Raw genomic sequence first — 22,013 nt, 5'->3', positions numbered from 1 at the left:
AACTCTGATTGATAAATCCTGTGTTTTGTAAGGAAGAAATTATTTTTCTCCAGAGCTTTTCATGGGAAGACTCATTTTCCAATAGGGAAAAATTGGGTTATAGTTTGGTGTGTCAGCCCCCAACCACAAAACCTCAAAATACCCACTCCAAAAACAGTGTGAAAATGTTGAGGAAGAGGAAAAACAGGACCAGATTCTTTCCCCAGTGTGGGTTGTTTTGTACGTGTTTACAGTTTAGGCCAGTCGGTCACATATTAGAGAGTTCCAACTTATTAAAGGGAGTGTGAATATTGTTGTGTAACACCTAGCATTGATTCCTGATTTGTTTTTTTTAGGTACTATGGTAATACAAATAATAACAATAACTGAAGAACAAAAATAACAGCTTTATGGCAGAAAAGATTTTAAAAAAATCATAACAAGAATGAATAGAAATCATTGCAGGTAGTGTTTTTCCAAGCCTCTCAGAAAAAAGAAGAGTCGTCTACCATTCCACTCTGCCCCACTTCACTGTTTGTTTTATTTGTTTTTTCTATATTTCTTAACCAAGATGATTGTTGTTACACTGTAATTGATATATACATAAGGTTACTCAGCGTGACTGCTTGCAGGATAAGGTACTACTCACTGTAAGGATGGCATAATCAGGTCTCGGTATAGTAAATTATGCCCTTACCTCATATCTAAAGTACAAGAGATATCTACTATGCTCTAAGTATACTCACTGTCCACTTAAAATTATTTCTTAATGTTAAGAACAGCAGAATATTTTTGTCACATTCAATTCTGCAAATAGGTCATGAAAGAAGTGTCTGATAAATAATGATAGACACTATAATGATAAGGTCAGAGTAAAAAATAGAAATGCACAGAGAATCTGGAGCACATCCCTTGTCAGTTTATGACAATAAAGCAACCCAACTTTAGTTTGTATAGTGTGCATCATACAAACTGTATCTCAAATTATTTTACAGATCAAAATTATGTAAGGTACTGGAGAGAGTATGGTATAAACTACAGAAAATAGTAGTGCAAAGAAAGGATATTGAATGATGAACAGATTAGCATTCAGTCATTAGACCAATAACACAGAGAGGTAGAAATTAAGGACACACTGGCATCCCAAAATTAATGATGCACACATTAAACTTCCACTGTCTTCAGTGAAAGTTGAGTTCTCCGGGGCATATGTTCAAAGGCCCCAATGTGGCCTCTAATTTTTGTGCTTATTTTCAATTGGTGCAATTACATATGGGCACAAATGATTAAACTTTAAATCTTCAACTATCTACTTCTCGGGCACAGTAGTTAGATATTTCCATTCTACCATTTGTGCCTTGCCTACATTCAATTACTGGTGCAAAATTAGATCCCTCATTTAAAAACGTGGCCCTATGGATGAGATGGACCATCCAAAGCCCCTAAATAGCTTTGAAAATCCACAGCTGAGATATTTAGAAACTTTGTCTCATCTTTCCTCCCAAATTCTTCCTTCTGTCTCCTTTGTTTAGCATCACTGACAACTTCATTATCCTCCCCATCACCCAGATATACAACCTCAATGTCATCTTTGAGTCCCCACTGTCACCCGCTCCACCCCCTGGTATTTTGGCTCTTGCTAAAACCTGTCACTTTGAAGGGCTTGTCTACATGGTTAACCAGTTAAAATCTGTCCTTTCCTCTGTAGGTCCATGCCTTGGTCATCTTTCACCTCACCAACTGTAACTACCTCCTTGCATCTTGTCTCTCATCACTCCAATCTATACAGAAGTCCATTGGTAAATGGACATTCTGACAACATCATTTGCCCTCTGTTCCCCCTCTGTTTCATTCCTCACTGGAACAAAAACAAAACCTTTCAAACATTTTTGTGAAACAGAATTGTGTTGAAACAATCTGGTTTTGGATTGAAAACCTAAGCTTTTTTATTTTGTTTCTTTTGTTTCTAACTCCTTCTTGAAGTGATCTGAGAGTCTTCCCTGGACCTCGGAAACCTTCCCATCTAAAACTTCATCAGAACCAATACATCTCTGAAACATTTTGGCTTTGATAAAACAACATAATACGATGAAAAAAAATCTGTCAAAAACATTCCAACCAGCTCTACAGAGCTTTGCCTAGACTCTTATTTCCTCCTACTCTTAGTCTTGCTTCTATAACTGCTCTCTTCGTGTGCTTCTTCCACTCTCAATTTAACATCACCTGTCATGCTGGTCTCTGCTTGGAACACTCTCCCACTTCTTTGTTTACTAGCAGCTCTCTTCTTTTTACTTCAAGTTCTTCTGCAAAACCCATTTCTTTTATGAAGCTTTCTAATGCTAATCTCCATATCTATCCTTTCGCTAACTTGTGTTTGATTTATTTATTCCATGTATCATATTTGTCTCCTCCTCAGGATAGAGATCATGTATTTTACGCACTCATAAAGTACTCTGTATTCTTATGGCACTCCAGAATAGATACATAACAATATTATTTATGAACTAGACAAGAACAGTAATAATTTGTTCTTGGCTGGGTTAAGATCAAATGTATTAGTTTAATAACTGATAAATCATGTATCTGAGGACTACTGTATGTACTACATTTGCAAGGTGATGGACAATGGCCTATTTTTCCCCTCATCTAAATTCTCTGAACTCTAAGTTCTATTCCTACGCACCTTTAGTACAGTAGGGGATAGTATGTTTATATAACAAATATTGAGTGAGTAATGCTGCTATTTCTATTTATGAATGATTTCCATACAGGTATGATTTGTATTTATGATACTTATCCAAGTGGTTTTTGTTTTTTGTTTTTTTTAGTTGCATTTGTTTGACTACACATTCTTCCTGTAAACATATATAACAAAAACAGAATATACAATAATATTTTATTTCTGTTTGGGTGTTTTAAACCCAGGCTTGCTGGGGCAGGGAGACTACTGAGCATTTCTGAGTTCTTTTACACTCCAACTAAAGACAAAAGAAACAGCAAAAAGAGTTCATTCACAGGTGTTAGCATTTGCAACTTATCTATTCCCTATACATGCTAAATGATATTTCCACACACAAATGCATATTTACCACATGGGTGAATAATCAATCTATTCATGCATGCCACATGTACACCATGTTTATCACTCCAGCCATCTTTGGTTTTCATGCACTCTCTACAATCTCACTTTCTCATTTTGTTATTCTCATATTACAGGAATCACAGCACTGAAGGAATGCACTCCCAAGAATGTAAAATCCACCTGTACTATCTAGTCAGGGAGAGTTGAGGCCAAAAGTTGGGTAGAAGAGATCTTCTTTAGGTTCCCCAGAACCATGGAAATCTGAGATAAAAAATAACTATTATTTGTAGCTCATCTTGTCCATCCCCTGCCAGTCAATTTTCCCTACAGTACATTCTTCTTGAGTACCGAGGGTGCTTTCACCATTTTGCTGGAGAAACTACTGTCACATCATTTAACTTTCTATTTCTATTTACAATAAAAATATATCTTAAAAGATGCTACAATTGACGTCTTCATTTGAAATTATCCTTAGTGATTGTAAGTGGTAACCTGGAATATTACAATGATGATAAATAGTCATTACTACTTATGAAATTCATGTTCTGAATGTTGATGGGCAGATGCAAGCACCAAAGTCCTTATGCTACATATTGTGATGACCATTCTTCATGTATAACAGGGTCATAACTTTTCTTCTTCTTATCTCTGTGCTAGTTTTATGGGAGCGGCACTAGAACTCAGGAGTCCCTGGGAGTCCAGGTAAAAGGCTTAATTTTTCATTGAGCTCTGCCCCTGGTGTTAGTATTGTCTACTCAGACCTTGCTTCTGCTGATCCAACACCTAACAGATTTAATATTGCTTGACTACTGGAACTTACTGGTTTTCTAAAGTTATCTAGGTTAAAGTATAAATAGACTTTTACATGAATAGCAGGCTGCAAACCCCTCAGTGTTGCTTATAAAAGTTACTCTGTTCCTTCTGATACTTGAAATAATATCTATTGCCATATAAATGGATGGGATCCCTTCAATTACGTACTGAGAATACACCTGAATCTGAACTTTTCCTGGACTTGGGGTGTCATGTCATCCTTGATGCTGCTCATGTTGAAACCTATTTTAATCAAAAATACCCCAAAATTGAAATCTCAATCCCCAATATATTAAATAGTACATCTTTTGCAAAGGAAGAACCTTGAAAAATATTAAGATTTGTGTTTGACTATTTCTACTCCTTATGCACACAATCTGATCATGTGACATGTTCAAATGAAATTAAATAACTATGAATCTATCGATTACAGGAACATGAATAAAGATAACAAAGAGAATATTCCACTCATGGGCAAGAGAACGAATACATCAGGTCCTCCGACTACAAACCACCAGGAGAAAAAGCCGACTGAAAACACTCCCACAAGGAAAAGGTAGAACACAATTCCTTCACAAGACCAGCCTTAGACAATTTATTAGAAATGGAAGATTGGAGCTATTTGTAAATCCTTTTATTATCTTTATACAACAGATACTAACATTGAAATAATCGCTAGCAGCACACATGTAATGTATGAATGAGAGAGTTCTGATGAACGTAGTGTATGTTGAAAAATGAACTGATGTACTTATGATATTATTAATAACAATAAGCATTTATATAGCTCTGTAAATGTATACCATGCTTTAGGAAATGTGGACAAAGACATAGTGCTTGCTCTGAAGAGTTTACTGTCTCAGGCTCCCTATCTGGCAAGGTCATGCCTCATGTCAATGAGGCACGCTCTCTGCAGGCACGGGGGTCAGCCCACATGTATGAGCTTGCAGGATCAGGGCCTCACAAAGATCAACAGTTCAAATATGGGAAGGTTTAGAGAGCTTTTGTAATGAGATCATTTAGGGAAAATCTGAGTTTTAAGGAAGCATTTAAAGAAGAGAGCAGTGTTGGCAGAAAAGAAATGAGAGGTTCTCTCAAGTATAACGTCATACGGATTGCTACAAGGTGTGAAGTCAAAAGTGGAAAGGAGACAGGGAGTGGTAAGGGGTGTAGCATATGGTGTGAGAAATACTCAGAAAAACCTTCATACATGGAGATTTTCAGTAAAATGTTCAATTCACTCTATTTTTCATGCTTAATAACCCATATCACCCACGTTTATTTTTATGCATATTTTATATCAGTTAATTAATATTCTGATTACATATTTTGTCTATTATGAATGGAGAAATACAATACAAGTGGTCGTATTCATCCTTGATGTAATGCCACCAAAGTCACTGAAGTTACTGCAAGACAGGGATGAATTTGGCTTATAAACTTTGACCCTACAACTGTTTCCTTTTATTTTATTTTGACTGTACAACACAAAATATAGCCCAATCAGAAAGGCCTTAGGCCCCAAGAGAATTTAATATTGCTGTAGCATCCCTGATAATTTTGTTAATCATCTGAGTGATCACCTTAAGCAGAAGTGATGCAAGCAGCCGTCACAATCTGAAAACTCATGGGCTGGCCTGACTTCTCCCTCTGTCATTAAATCCAAATGAGGAAATAACGCCAGTTGATTTTCTTTTTCCACCTCCCCTTCGTCTGGCATCATTGGCCTTCCAAAGTACAAGGGTAGTCCTACATAAACCTCAATTTGAATCAAAGTGTTTGTAGTACAATGTGGCCAACAGGAAGGATGTCTGTACTGGTCACAATATATACACCTAATGTTTCAAATAGAAGCAAATCTGCAGAAGACTGGCAAGTTACAGCAAATATGTGTGGCCATTAATCATAAGTCACTTAAGTTAATTTACCAGATTCAGGCTTTTGGCATCTGTAGTTAATAACCTTAGGATGGGAGGGCTCTCCCATCTTACATTAGAGCTAGGGTGTGGCACCAAACATTCCTGCTATATAAGAAACAAAGATCACATGAGTTTTAATTACAAACATTAACATACTCTGTTTAATTATATGTTTCTGTACTGGTATATGTCTAATGCTTTTAAACATTTCAGTCCTTGAGTATACCATCACTGGCAAGCTCAGAGGTGATTTCACTCTCACCTAAGCAATATGTCTCATACTCTTATACTTTATTTTGGCAACAATAGTATAAATTAGTAAACAATAGTAAAAATTACAATTTATTTCTACCTTCTTTGACTCAGTGAGGTATGAATTAACTAAAGGCACATCATTAAATACAGGAAGATCTACATGTGGACTGGGAGGAGTGCTGCAATGATGTTTGAGTATGACTAGGTTGCTTTCATGGCTAGTGTTTCCTGTGGCGTGGTTTGAATATGTAAGCACATAGGTATTTGTTGGCAGTTACTCATTTTTTTACTCATGGTATGTCCTAGAGATGCCATTTCCCCCACAGAACAGAGAAAAGGCTTCAGGCCTGCACATTATGCCAACCTCCAAGATACATGAGACCCACTTAATTACTGCCTTGTGGCTCGTTTGTGCCAGGTATATTGACATAAAGGAGCTGTGAAGACAGCAGATCCTGCCCTGGGGAATTCCCCCAACACAGGACAGTTCTCTTCTGGTGTTGAGCTAACATAGACAGCCCCTGAAGGAGCTCCCAGTCCTCCCACCCAATGCAGGGGCTGTGTCATGGACAGCGTCAGAGTGCCATGTGAGTTGGGCATTCCTTTCTGTCCTGAAGGTTCATTGAGGCCATACACAATTGGTTGCCAGTCAGGGCAGTCCAAGACATCCCAGGACAGGGGACACAGAAGAGTGCATAAAGCCATCTTTCTTCCACCCTTTGTCAGCTGCTGTGCCAAGGTCAGACTTCAATGAAGTTAATGATTTACACCAGCTAAGAATCTGGTCCATGGTGTGTAAGTAATGGCAAAATAGGGCCCTGTTTCAGTCTAGGTACTCCTGTGCTATGAACAACACTTATCCTCAATATAACTTCAGATACACATTCCTGTTAAATATAATGGTTATCTTAATCTTTGTAACATGGGAATACGCTTGCATGCACATACAAAATGTTAAAAGGTCATTTAAGTTTAAAATACCACATGCAGTGTATTAACACTTTCCTCCTCCAAAGATGGAAACTATATTAATCAGGGATGATATTACATCACACTATTTTTAACATACATCCACTAGTTGCTACGCAGCAGCATTCTGTAAATTGACACTAGGGTACTTGCTTCAAGTGTATCTGAATATTTTGCAACGGGAATTAGAAAAAAGGAGAAATAATTAGTACCCTACTGAGTATGTCACATATTATGTGAACCAGAATATTTTTCAAGGTGACTCTCAAAGAATTTTAGAAATTTAGAAAGACAATTTACAAAATATAGCCCATACAGAAGTCATTTCACCCACCAATAAAATTCAGCCATCATAGGTAAAATGTGACAGCTGTTTGAATGGCACCTAGCAACACCAACCATTTGCTTCTCCCTACCAACTCTCCATGCTTTTAAAAAGCTGGTCACCATAGTTCCTCATGAACCCTTATGCTATGTTGTTCAGCTTTTCATTTATTTTTTCCACTCCTCTGTCTATAAACCGCAATGCACTAGCTAAACATAGTAAAAGCTCATACTCTGAGGTAGCACATTTCAGTCCTAGATGGTGGAAAGGCCTTGTGTTATTTAATATGTGATCTCTCAACCTTTCTGGTTCATCAGTGCCAGTGAGTTGAGGTGGGATTCCTCCCCAGTTCCTCTTGGATGGAATGATAATGGCTACAATGCAAAGGTTGCAGTGAGCAGATTAGAGTGTGCATGTGTGTGTATTCTTTGGAGTTACAGTAACATTTTGTGGAGTTCACGAAACCCAGATACAAAGTTGTCTCTAGGTTGCAGTGGAGCCTCTGATAATGTCTGGATTTGGTGCCATGTCTCCCAAAGACATCTCAGAATCTTTTGCCTTGTCTGCCAACACAAAGGATTCAAAATGCTTGGTGGGTAACATGTGTAGAGATAGGGATCTTCCAGTACCAAAAAAGGGTAAACAATATTTCAGCACCTCATCAGATGTGATGCCATGCAGCATATCACCTGTACCTAAAGCTAGTCCTAGCTGGGCATGTGCACAGTTTGTTTGTGTTATGTTTGTTATGTTTTGACTTGCTTTTCTACTAATAAAGTTTCAACACAATGTATTCAACAGTTCACAGTTTTTCTTTGAAATTGAAGGCTTTGAAAGCAATTCATCTCCAAGACAGACCTCTCCTCCTGTATTTTCAAAACCCATGGATTCAAATATTCGCCCATGGTATGTATACTATATGGTATATTCATTAACCACATTGCAAACATGTGCAAACATACAACTGCTCGAAAGTTCTGCATAGATGACAAGGCTAAAATGTCAAAAGTGGCCTCTCATATTGGTTGCCTTAAGGCCAACATTTCCATTGACTTCAGTGGGCCAGCATTTTCCCTGCAGTGACTGCCTTAATCCTAAATTTTCACACTTCTGTCATTATTTTAAAAGGGCCACAGCTAAATAGTTTAGGCCCAAAATTTGACCAGACTTAAAATTTATATAGTCCCCTGAAGTCTGAATGATTTTTCTTTTTAGCACCTTGTTTCTAATTAAGAGGGGAAAAATCCCACTGTTTGCTTGGTTCTGTTGGGCCTATGGTAACCCAAGATTTGCCGCAGAACCAGCAGAGGGAGCACAAGTAAACGAAAATTCCTATTAGATTGTTTCTGCCATCATCTGTATTGGTGATAGCCAAAAATGTTTCAGACAAAAGAGAGACATGACTGTTTGTGCCCAGGAAATTGAAAAAAAGCCATTTATGACACATATATAAGAAAAATGAGTGCAGAAAGACCCATTCTATTTTCAAGATTTTCAGTAGTTATTTGTATTAGGTGTCAATGGGACAAATTTAAAATTATGAAAAGGAAGGCTGGATGGCAAAATATAAATCAAATCAAAGCCAGATTAATAAAGACCAATTGTTTTTCCAATGGCTGTTTTGTTGTTTATATGGAATTAGTTGACGAGCTTGTTTTAGTTCCCAGAGGACTGGAGACCTAATCACCAATACAAAAGAAATAAAAAATCATCATAATTATATTCCTTGTTATTTTCAGTAGAGAGATCAGACTGAATTGGAATAGAATCTGAACTACCATCTTTATTTTAAGGGTGGTCCCGCTAGGTTAGGGCAGAGGAACATTTGTAGGGTAGTGTGGGAAGCCTCACACTATTGTCTATGTATCCATTGTGTAGATAAATAGCAGATTTCAGTCTTCTGAATTTTTAGGTTGGGATGTTCCATCAGCATTCAATTTGTTACAAAAGCAAATTAAAAAGAAACCCAGCCTATGAAAAAGTAATTGCCAGTGGTCCTTTAAGTCAGCCCCAACTCTGAGAAAATCTGGAAAGGATGTACAGTATTTACTAAATACAAACTCCATTGCAGCCATTGTTTTATTTTACGAACACATATTTAGCCCCGGGTTTTGAACTGCTTATAGCAAAGCTTCCACCAAAGTCAGCAATAAGGACTGAATGAGTGACCGCCACAGAATACTGTATAGTAAATCTTTCTGTATTTCAGTCTGTGTGTGTGTGTGTGTGTGTGTGCACGTGCACAACCCCCTCAGAGTAGCCATTTCAATATTTGTCTTGTGGAAGATGTCAAATTAATAATGAACACATGGAAAAAAGAAGAGTGTAAGCTTTACAATGTAGCATGAAGAGTGACGTGATTAAAAAAGAACGGTTACTCACCTGTAGTAACTGTTGTTCTTCGAGATGTGTTGCTCCAATCCATTCCAGTTAGGTGTGCGCGCCGCGCGTGCACGGCTTCTCCGGAACTTTTTCCCTAGCAACCCCGGCGGGCCGGCTGGCGCCCCCTGGAGTGGCGCCGCCATGGCGCTAAATATATACCCCAGCCGGCCCGTCCGCTCCTCAGTTCCTTCTTGCCGGCTACTCCGACAGTGGGGAAGGAGGGCGGGTCTGGAATGGATTGGAGCAACACATCTCGAAGAACAACAGTTACTACAGGTGAGTAACCGTTCTTTCTTCTTCGAGTGATTGCTCCAATGCATTCCAGTTAGGTGATTCCCAAGCCTTACCTAGGCGGTGGGGTCGGAGTGAGACGTGGCGGAATGCAATACCGCAGAGCCGAAGGCTGCATCGTCTCTAGACTGCTGCACCAACGCGTAGTGGGAGGCGAAGGTGTGGACCGAAGACCAGGTGGCCGCTCTGCAGATGTCCTGGATGGGGACATGGTTCAGGAAGGCGGCTGACGAGGCGTGTGCCCTTGTAGAGTGAGCGGTGAGTCGGCATGGTGTCACGTGAGCAAGCTCGTAGCATGACCTGATGCATTGAGTCACCCAGGAGGAAATGCGCTGGGTAGAGACCGGTTCGCCCTTCATGCGATCAGCGACTGCGATGAAGAGTTGGGTGGAACGCCGAAAGGACCTTGTCCGGTCGATGTAAAACGCCAGCGCCCGACGGACGTCGAGAGTGTGGAGCTGTTGCTCCCGGGACGAAGCATGGGGCTTCGGAAAGAAAACCGGGAGAAAGACGTCCTGATTAAGGTGGAAGGCCGAGACCACCTTTGGTAGGAAGGCCGGGTGAGGACGAAGCTGCACCTTATCAGCGTGAAAGACGGTGTAGGGGGGGCCCACCGTCAACGCTCGGAGCTCCGAGACTCTCCTTGCAGACGTTATGGCAACCAGGAATGCCGTTTTATAGGAGAGGTAGAGGAGAGAACACGTGGCCATAGGCTCGAATGGCGGACACATGAGCCTGGCCAGGACGAGGTTCAAGTCCCAGGTCGGGGCAGGGCGACGTACTGGCGGGTACAAGCGGTCGAGGCCCTTCAGGAAGCGGGAGACCATCGGATTGGAAAAGATGGTTCGACCCTCCACCGACGGACGAAAGGCGGACAGCGATGCGAGGTGGACCCGCAAGGAGGAAACCGCCAGACCCTGTTCCTTAAGGTACCATAGGTAATCTAGGATGGTAGGGACAGGTACCACGAATGGGTTGAGCCCTTGCTGGTCACACCAGAGCGCGAACCTCTTCCATTTTGCCATGTAGGTGGTACGAGTGGAAGGCTTTCTGCTCTCAAGCAGGACTTGCTGCACCGCCGCCGAACAGCCCCTCTCTGCGTGGGTCAACCATGCAGGTACCAGGCTGTAAGATGGAGGGACTGCAGGTTCGGATGGTGGAGTTTGCCGAAGTCCTGCGTGATGAGGTCCGGCCACAACGGGAGGGTGATGGGCTCCCGAACGGAGAGCTCGAGCAGCAGGGTGTACCAATGCTGCCTCGGCCAGGCTGGAGCCACGAGTATCATGGTGGCTCGATCCCTCCGAAGCTTCTGGAGCACTCTGTGCACGAGTGGAAACGGAGGGAAGGCATAGAGGAGGTGAGTCTGCCACGGATACAGGAAAGCGTCCGACAGAGAGCCCGGCGAGTGCCCCCGGAACGAGCAGAACTGGAGACACTTCCTGTTCGCCTTGGAGGCGAAGAGGTCGACCCGGGGAAACCCCCACCTCTGGAAGATCGTGTGAGCAACGTCGGGACGGAGGGACCACTCGTGGGAGAGAAACGACCTGCTGAGATGGTCGGCCAGCGTGTTCTGCACTCCCGGAAGAAAGGACGCTTCCAGGTGAATGGAGTGGGCCACACAGAATTCCCACAGGAGGATCGCTTCCCTGCAGAGGGGGACGAGCGGGCTCCGCCCTGCTTGTTCACGTAGAACATTGCTGTTGTGTTGTCCGTGAATACTGTCACACAGCGGCCTTGCAGGTTGGTCCGAAAGGTGTGACACGCAAAACGGATTGCTCGGAGCTCGCGGACATTGATGTGGAGTGTGAGCTCGCTTGCTGACCAGAGGCCTTGAGTGTGGAGGTCTCCCAGGTGAGCCCCCCATCCGAGCGCAGAGGCGTCCGTGGTCAACGTTGCCGATGGCCGGGGAGGGTGGAACGGAACTCCGGCGCACACGACCTCCGGGTCGAGCCACCAGCGGAGGGAGTCGAGGGCCGTCCTGTTGACTGTGACCACCATGTCGATGGCGTCGCGATGCGGGCGGTACACCGTCGCGAGCCAGGACTGAAACGGACGAAGGTGAAGTCGTGCGTACGCGGTGACGTACGTACACGATGCCATGTGGCCCAGGAGGCGGAGGCATGACCGCACCGTCGTGGTCGGGAAACTGACGAGGTCTCGGATGATGGAGACCATCGTCTGGTGTCGAGCGCGAGGGAGACAGGCTCTGGCCATCGTGGAGTCGAGGACCGCCCCAATGAATTCGACTCGCTGCGTCGGAATCAAAGTTGACTTCTCGGTGTTGACAAGAAGACCGAGGCGCCGAAAGAGGGCCAGGACCTCTATTATCTGACTCTCCACGAGCTGTCTGGACAGACCGCGAATCAGCCAGTCGTCCAGGTACGGGTATACGTGTATCTGGTTCCGTCGCAGTGCTGCGGCGACGACCGCCATGCATTTGGTGAATACTCTGGGGGCGGTCGAAAGGCCGAATGGCAACACGGCGAATTGGTAGTGGGCGTCGTTGGCCACAAACCGAAGGTAGCGCCGATGAGGGGGGTAAATAGCGACATGGAAGTAGGCATCCTTCATGTCGAGGGCCGCAAACCAGTCTCCCGGATCCAGGGAGGGAATGATGGTCCCCAAGGTGACCATGCGGAACTTGGGCTTGAGTAGGTATCTGTTCAGCCCGCGAAGGTCCAGGATAGGACGTAGCCCGCCTTTTGCCTTGGGGATGAGGAAATATCTGGAGTAAAATCCCCTGCCCCGCCTGGAGGGAGGCACCTCCTCTATGGCACCCACGCTCAACAGAGTCTGGACCTCTTGTAGGAGGACTTGCTCGTGAGAGGGGTCCCTGAAGAGGGACAGGGAAGGTGGGTGGGAAGGAGGTGGAGAAACAAACTGAAGACGGTATCCCGAGTGGACCGTGCTGAGCACCCAGCCGTCCGACGTTACTCGGGACCACTCCAAGAAAAAACGGGAGAGGCGGTTGTGAAATAAACGATGAGGATCCGTAGGGGAGAGTGATGTGCAGCCCTCGTGCGTCCCATCAAAAGGGTTGCTTCGCTGCCTGTGGGGCTTTGGAAGCGGCCTGGCCCCGGTTCCGGCGGTTGCCCGACGGGCGACGGCGATTTTGGGCCGGTCGCCGAGCCGGGTAGGGTCGGTACCGCGACTGATAGCGGGAGGGCTGCGGGCGGAAAGGTCTACGTTGCGTAACCGGCGTATGCATCCCGAGTGTCCGGATCGCCACCTGCCGTCCTTGAGCGACTGGATCCGCGAATCCGTCTTCTCCGAAAACAATCCCTTGGTGTCAAAGGGCAAATCCTGGAGAGTAAACTGGACTTCTGGAGGCAGGGTGGAAGATTGGAGCCAGGCGATGCGCCGCATCGTGACCCCTGTTGCTAAGGTCCGTGCCCCTGAGTCCGCCGCGTCGAGGCCGGCTGTAATGGAGGAGCGAGAGGACCGCCTCCCTTCCTCCAACATTGTGGTGAAGTCCTGGCGGGATGTTGACGGCAGGAGGTCAGTGAACTTGGCCAGAGACGTGAGTATGTCGAACACGTATCTGGCCAGGAGGACCTGTTGGTTACCGATCCTCATCTGCAGGCCCCCTGCAGAATAGACCTTTCGGCCGAGAAGGTCCATCCGCCTTGCCTCTTTCGCCTTTGGGGCAGCGGCCGGCTGGCCGTTACGCTCCCTATCGTTAACGGACTGTACCACCAGGGAGTCCGGAGTTGGATGCACGTACAGGTACTCATAGCCCGATGGAGGGACTGAGTACTTCCTTTCCACTCCCCTGGCTGTGGGAGGCACGGAAGCGGGCGTTTGCCAAATGGTGGTGGCGTTTCGTTGGACCGTGCGCACAAAAGGTAACGCAACCCGGAGTGGCACGTCTGACCCCACCACGTTTGTGATGGGGTCCTCGTCCTCTTTTACCTCCTCTATAGGGAGGTCCATAGCCGTCGCCACACGGCGGAGTAAGTCTTGATGCGCCTTCGCATCAACGGGGGGCGGCTCCCTTGATGCCGCGCCGGCCACTGCCTCATCGGGAGAGGATGAGGAGGATAACTCCTGAACGACCTCAGCCGAAGAGGGGTCCACCGCGTGGTGGGCTGGGGGTTCGGAGGGGCACTCTGGCACCACCGGAACGGCTGGCGGTGGGGATGGCGGTGGTCGGGATATCGATGCCTCTGGGACTCTGCGGTGGGTCGCTGGAGGCCTCGGCGGAGCCGGCATAGCGTCCGACTCATATTGTGCCCATGGGACCCAAAAACCCCACTGCTGGGCCCCGCGAGGCTGGGCTGGCGGCGTTGGAGGCGGGAGCCCATAGGCTTCTGCGCCGGAGGCGACCGACTCAGGGCGGGAAGGCCAGGGAGGTGCCAAAGAGGGTCCAGGGCACACCGCCGGGGGATGCTCTTCCCCTCGGCTCTGGGAAGGCGACCTCGCTCGACGGTCTTCACGGTGCCGGGAGCTCGACCGGTGCCGGGAGCTCGACCGGTGCCGGGGGCTGCGCCGGTGCCGGGAGCTCGACCGGGAGTAAGATCTCCGATGCCGAGACCGACCATGATCACCGCGGTGCCGGGAGCTCGACCGGTGTCGGGAGCTCGACCGAGAGTGCGAACTGCGACGCCTGGAGCGTCCGCGGGAGTCTCGGTGCCGGGAACGGTGCCGGGACTGAGACCGGCGGTGCCTAGCTGGTGGCGACCTCGATCTGGTGCGACGTCGGGAGTGCGACCGGTACCGCGAAACGGAGCGGTACCGGGACTTCGACCGACGAGGAGACTGCGATCGGTGCCGCGATGGGGTGCGGTGCCGGGAGCGCGATCGGCGGGACGGCAAGCTGTCGACGGTGCGGGAGCGAGACCGGGACCGACGTCCACGCCTCGATTCCATGGAGGGTGGCCGGACCATTGCCGCCGGTTTTCCCCTGGAGACGACAGCCCGCGCCGGCGGTGCCGGGGGCCGGAGGCCTGGAGCCTCTATGAGCTGTATCAGCTCTCGCGCAGAGGCGAACGTCTCCGGCGTCGACGGCCGCCGAAGCTCGACCACGGATGGCACCGGGGAGCGAGGCGGCGCCGGACTCGATGGCCCTTGCGGCGCCGGAGTCACAGGTGCAATGCACTGTTTGTGCAGAGGCACCACAGGGGCTGCAGGCTGCGGAGTCGCCTTGGCGGAGTCCTGCACGCGCGCCTGAGCCAAAGCCTTTGCCAGTCTTTGCTTCCTGGCGGGCGAGAGGGAGCGGTGCCGAGTCTTCGCAGCCGCTTTCTTCGCCGGCGGTGCCGCAGTCGGTGCCGGCGGTGTGTCCTGCACGGGAGGAGGCCGCGGAGGCGGCGCGGGCGGTGCCGGTGGTTGGAGGGACTCCTCCATGAGGATCTGTTTTAAGCGGCTATCTCGATCCTTGCGGGTCCGCGGCTTGAATTTTAAACAGATCTGGCACTTGTCAGTTCGGTGCCCTTCGCCTAAGCAGCGGAGACACGCGTCGTGCGGGTCTCCTACGGGCATCGGTTTCTGGCACCCCGTGCAGGGCTTAAAGCCCGGTGCTTTGGGCATGAGCCCGCACCGGCTAAGGCAAAAAAAGGGGGAACCCCCCCTTTTTTAGCCTAACTAACTAACACTAACTATGCTAACTGAACAACTATAACTAACTATGCTAACTATGTACAACAATGAACTAGAGAAAGCTAGGGACGTGAAGAGCTATCAAGCACTCCACAGTTCCAACTGCCGTCACGGGCGGTAAGAAGGAACTGAGGAGCGGACGGGCCGGCTGGGGTATATATTTAGCGCCATGGCGGCGCCACTCCAGGGGGCGCCAGCCGGCCCGCCGGGGTTGCTAGGGAAAAAGTTCCGGAGAAGCCGTGCACGCGCGGCGCGCACACCTAACTGGAATGCATTGGAGCAATCACTCGAAGAAGAACAGTATGAAAAGAAAAAATACAATAGTAGGAGCCTGAGTGAAATAACATGGAAAAACACAAAGTAGGGTTTCAAATATGAAACTCGTTAACATGATAAAATTCTGAATGTCTTTTCATTTTTGACCTGTATTTTAAAACACACACAGTAAGTTAAATGATGGTATTAAAAACACATTGTCAAATTAATTTAATTTCAGCTCTTTTGTTGATATCACCTCCCATTATCGAATGAGTCTTAGCGCAATTTGCCAAGATGTCCTCCTACTTAAGCACTCAACCTTTTCTGTATTTTCTACAGTGCATCTGGAAATGGGGAAGATATGGATTCCCCACAATCTCTTCAGGATGATATTACTGAGTATGCCACAAACGTAGACAGTTATTGGTAAGTGGAGACATAATGTATTTCTGTAGTGCGTTTTCTATGGATTAAGTGTATGACAGAGTGGAATTACTGATTTTTCCTTGTCGTGGTTTAAAAATGAGCCCATAAGACTTCAGGGGATATTGATTTATACATTTGAGCTTTATCATCAATAAATAAATTCTTTAGAAAGTGTATATCATGCATCCTCATATTAAATATCTGAGATCAGAGAAAGCCAGAGCCTATAAAATTGCTGATTCCTAGTTCACTGAAGAAAATGCTGTCCAGTGCTCAAATACCACTACTATTTGTTGGTAACTGAATGCTTTTCATTTTAGAGTCCTTTCTTAAAAGCAAACTACTTTAAGATGTCATCTACACAGAAAACTATTAATTTGAGTGGAAGATATTGATGTGGACACAAGCAGCAAAATAAGGACAGACACACACATGGATTTAAGCAGCAGGCCACAACTTTTTTATTAAACTTTTAACACAAGGGAGGGATACTACCCATCCATACCCTTACCCTCCTATATCAGTCAATTAATTGGTCCCAGTTGGCCAATGGGAGAAAAAATTCCTTCCTGACCCCCTAAACAGGTGATTGGCTAGACCCACAGCATCTGTCAGGCTGGAGTCCCAGTCCTAGTTCAGGTGGGTAGGGTGGGGTGCTGGAATGGAGCTGAAAGAGGTTTCACATGGACCTTGCACTGGGCTAAATCCTGGGAGCTGGGGAATGCTGTCCAATCAGCACCCCTCTCCCCCAGCTGGCCAATGGGTGCCAGACACTCCCATGAGAGGAGCTACCTATTGTCTCTTGGCAAGTGCTTCCCTTCCTTGCTACTGGGACTGTCCCCCTTTCACCATCAATTTCCCCACCCAGTTGATGCAGGTGGGTGGCATTTGCCCTTCAGTTCAGCCATCCTAAGAGACAGAGGGGGAGAGAGAGAGATGGATGGGAGGATGGAACAAACAAAACATAATATTATTTAACGTCTAAAGAATAACTATGTATAATTGCTGAGGTGATTTTGGAAAACCTCATTTGGTAGGGATGGGCTTAGTTAGCACTGGAACAGGAAACCTCCAAGAATACCCCAGAGCGCTGAAAGAAGAGCAGTGTTGGTATTTCAGTAGGTGGCACTGATCCTCCAGAGTGGTGTTAGGAACCTTTGTGCTGTTGGATGTGCTGCCTAACCCTGAAACCCTAACTTTGGTCACTAAAGATCCCATGTTGCTTTTTGCAGAATATAAATATTAGCCACAGAGTTGGCCAAATTCTAATTTGGTTAACTAATATATCCTGCTTACTTAAATTGCCACTGCACTTGCAAATGGATATGGCATTCCTTACTACTTCCTGTCCTAAATTGTTGTATAGTATTGTTGCGCGCTGTTAAACAGCTGCCACATTCCATCCCACAGGCAGCTGCATTTCAGTGGTGGGTGAAGTGATTCCTGTACATATAGTTTGTAAAGAGCTTTGGGATCCTTTGGGATGAAAGACACTATATAAATGTAAGTCATTATTATTTTAAAATAGACTTTGTGCACTAGATATTGAAAGAAATCCTATGAGTTTCCTCTCACTTTAATTACTCGGTACAAGATTAATCAGTAAAAGCAGGACTTCAGGGATTTTATATACAGAATTTGGTACTATATTCTTGGAGATTGCTTAGACAATCTTGGAACAATGTTCAGATAAATCCAATATTCTGTGACAGAAATTTGTCGTCATCTGCAAAATAGAAGGACCCACCAAGTGATTCATCCAAATCTCAGCCACATTGGAGTGCATACTGGTGGAAACAGTTCATGGTTTGAGATATGCTCATTCAGGATGGCAGAATTGAACACAGATTAAATTAGCATGAATAGAGTCACAATGCTAGCGGAAATGTCTTTTCTCATTGACATAGAATATCATCAAACCATATCAGTTTTGTAATAAAACATTCAGCAAATATTCTGAAAACTGATGAAATTTCCTTCCACCATCTCAACAGCAGAGCAAGTACTTTGTGTACAGTGAAGATGGGTGCAAGTGGAGTGGTGGTGTAGGGAGGACTCTGAATTCACTTATTACTGTGGCGGTTGTTGGAGATGGGCCAGGGAAGAGGCTATTGGATCTGCACTTACATGGATCCAGTAGCCCAATACCCCTGCATAGGGGTTGCAAAGAGGCAACAGCCCCTGTATTCTACCTTCTAGGCTGGAACAACAGTTGTAGAGAGGTCACACCACTGCCCTGTAGTCTCTCCTTTGTTGTAGGATTTGAATTCCACTCTTTGTCCCTTCTGAGTGCTCCCCAGAAAACCAAATTACTTCAGCTTTGAGTGCGAAGGGCTGAATTTTATTCTCATTACATGAGAATAAAAAAAATCACGTGTAAAAAATTAACCATATCCTTCATTAAGTTAAAAATTGCTTTAATAGCCATTTCTCACCAAATAAATTATTTGTAACTATTTTTGGAGAAACACACAAATATTCTTTTGTAATGATGACATGTTAACCTGTGGTACGTAATTACATTTATTTTTCTAAATAAAAAAGAAATGATGGAAATTAAATTAAACACATTGATATTAGCTAAATTTAACCAAGAATTATGATTTTTTTGGTGGTTTGTTTTTGTTAATTCAGTACAAACATGTTGCAAGGAGATCGCCAGAACAATGCCCGAAAAAAGCTGAAGAAGTATATGTTTAGGGCAGTATCTGAGGGGAATATAGAAGAATTACAATGTCTGCTTGTGGAAGTGAAGGAAAGGTCAAATGCATGTAGAAACATGACTGTGCAAGGTAAGCCGTACAGAGTATCCACAGTCCCTCATTTTGTACCATATATGTGGTAGAAAATTGAGTAATGGTTTTATACATGAGCAACTAAGCTCTGCATCCCAAGCTGGTGTTTGGTGAATATCATGGTTTGTATTAATATAGTGGTCAGGTCAGGCCCCCAATAAGCCACCTACTGGCGAACAATTGAAGCAACCTTGAAGGTGATTTCTGAGGGCACAGCACACCAGCATTAATATTTGTACCTTTTCAGGGTGGATATGACTGAATGCTGCAAAAGAAGTTAATTGAATATAGCCAGCTTCTTTGCCCCCTTCTTGCTGAACTGAGATGCATGTGATTTTGAGGAATGAACACAGGGCTGGGAGTTAGGAACTTCTGCATTCTCAACCCAGCTCAGCCAGTGAGAGTTCTGACTGAATAAGGACTAAGGACTTCAGGGTTTGTTAGGTTTCGGCAGTAATGTATATATCCATCTAGTGGGGTTGTTTGTTCATGAATACATATGTCCTTTCACTAAGTACGTATGGAATATAAAGTTAAATTAATAGCTTGAATAGATGTAAAGTAGTTTGGGGAATAGTCTATATGCATGTGTTTCCCAATAACATGAGATTGGAATTCTTCCTATTCCCCTTAAGACATAATATAACCACCTGTAATTCAATCATAAAATTCACTTTTGTAGATTATCTGATGAGAAAATTAACAGATTCAGATACTGGTAAAACCTGTCTGATGAAAGCCCTTTTGAACATCAACCAGAACACAAATGAAATAGTGAAAATGCTGCTCTCCTTTGGAGAAGAAAATAGTTTTTTGGAAAGGCTTATCAACGCAAAGTACACAGAAGAAGCATACAAAGGTATTTCCATTCAGTAGCCATTTAGAGTGTATTTTTGCATGTATTTTAATGCCACAGCATATATTTTATATTGAAACATTCTAAAGACAATTAAAATAATTATGACTATTAATTATTATTGCTATTTGTTATGCATCATCACTGAGCTCAGCACTGTACAAGATATAAAAACTGGACTTTGTACTCTAAAGATTCATGTCTATGTTTCTGCAGGCCAGACAGCTCTAAATATTGCTATTGAAAGAAGACAATACAATATTGCTCAGACCCTCATAGAAAAAGGAGCAGATGTCAATGCCCATTCACAGGGTGTGTTCTTTAACCCCAAACACAAGCATGAGGGATTTTATTTCGGTAAGTGAAATGTGATCTCCATGGAAAAATTGGGTTGGGATGCTAGAACAATGAAACAATCAGGCAATAGGGGAGGTTCAGGTGTGCAGAAGATAGGTCTTCCAAACTCGCACAAGATATAAAAATGGCCATGGGCTTCATCATTTTCAGAACTAAATGCAAAACTCATTTCATAACCTTTGCTTTACCTCAATAAGTTTCTCGTACCCAAAACACCCAGTTTCTTTCACCCAGACACAAACAAAACAAATTACCAATTAATTAAGTTATTTCTCCTACAGGTTCAGAAGGAAAAAAAGCAAGATTGACATTATTATTCATAAGATGCTCAGATTCCACAGTGATGCACACAACATAAGCAGATAGGTCGGTAATAACCCTAACTACATCTATTGTACATACAAAACTAGACCAAAATCCCACTGAAGTCAATGGGAGTTCTTTCCCATTTCAAATGCCACTCTAAGAAACCCCACCTAACTGAAAAAAAAAACCAAAACCAAAACCAAACAAACAAACCAACAATCCAAACTCTCAGGGACACCTCAGTTCCAGCAATACTGCAATTCAGAATCCTGAAGGACTAATTACTCTTCATACTTCCAGAATGAATGCTTGCATGAAAGAAAAGAGAATTTGATGAATTACTTACACAAAGTACAGCTAGTGGTAAACAGAGTGCAGGCTAAAATATTCTTCTCCATAAATCTATACATATCACATAAAGACAAGAAAGTGTGTATATTTATCTTGTTTAATTGGGCATTTAGTGTAAGTGCTGAAATAATATATCAAATATTGGGAAATGTAATATGCAGTAGCAATTGTATTACAAATTGCAACATAGTAAATAGAAAGCAATTTTCGAAAGTACAGTAAATTACAAATATTCAGAAATAGTTGAAAGGCAATTGTTTGTAAAGACTGAAATTGTCAATAAAGTGTATTATTGTGTAATTGTAGCTTTTCCTCAAATAACAATTTCATGTAAATTAAGTTTCTTTGTAAAACAATGTAATCAACCTTATCCTTAATTTGTAAAAATGTTTTAATCTCATAAAAATGTCAAAATAATCATTCAAATACATTTCTGATACTCATAATATTTTAAAATTAATAGTTATGGTGCATTGTATTTTTTTAGGTGAAACTCCACTGGCATTAGCTGCATGTACTAATCAACCAGATATAGTTCAACTGCTGATGGACAATAGGAGGACTGATATTACCTCACAAGATTCCAGAGGAAACAATATACTGCATGCATTAGTCACTGTAGCAGAGGATTTTAAAACACAAAATGACTTTGTAATCCGAATGTATGATATGATTCTATTGAAAAGTAAGAGCAGAACTTTAGAGACAATGAAGAATAAAGATGGCTTAACTCCATTGCAACTAGCTGCAAAAAGTGGAAAATTAGAGGTAAGACTCTATTGTAATATTCTACAAAAGAAATGAACTAGAGAGACAGAGTCTAGGTTGCCTACATGTACTTAAACCATAGATGCACAAATTTGCACTCCACCATGGTGGTTATCTTGTATTGTAAATTAGTGGTAGCTGGTTGAGTAAGATTATTTACTGTAAACCTCTGCTCCATTATTTCTGTTGTTTCAGCCCCTCAGATTCTCACAGGTTTTCCTCAATGCCTCATTACTACAAAATACAAATGCTATTTAAAAATTCAATATTACATACCCTTGATAAT

General features: G+C 44.1%; 1 protein-coding gene across 1 annotated transcript in view; it reads left to right on the top strand.

Moving 5' to 3' along the window:
- The first annotated feature begins 341 nt into the window (after positions 1–341).
- Positions 342–22,013, top strand: part of TRPV3 (transient receptor potential cation channel subfamily V member 3) — a 33,985-nt gene continuing 12,313 nt past the window's right edge. The window contains 10 exon segments of the mRNA XM_044993436.1: positions 342–444; positions 3,719–3,763; positions 4,308–4,430; positions 8,144–8,248; positions 16,208–16,280; positions 18,435–18,465; positions 18,949–19,086; positions 19,772–19,948; positions 20,162–20,302; positions 21,447–21,727. Of these exon segments, the coding sequence (XP_044849371.1) occupies positions 425–444; positions 3,719–3,763; positions 4,308–4,430; positions 8,144–8,248; positions 16,208–16,280; positions 18,435–18,465; positions 18,949–19,086; positions 19,772–19,948; positions 20,162–20,302; positions 21,447–21,727 (1,134 nt within the window). The 5' untranslated portion in view covers positions 342–424.

The sequence above is a fragment of the Mauremys mutica genome, chromosome 19 (assembly GCF_020497125.1).
Source record: "Mauremys mutica isolate MM-2020 ecotype Southern chromosome 19, ASM2049712v1, whole genome shotgun sequence".
Lineage (NCBI taxonomy): Eukaryota > Metazoa > Chordata > Testudines > Geoemydidae > Mauremys > Mauremys mutica.
This window is presented reverse-complemented; position numbering and strand designations above follow the sequence as displayed.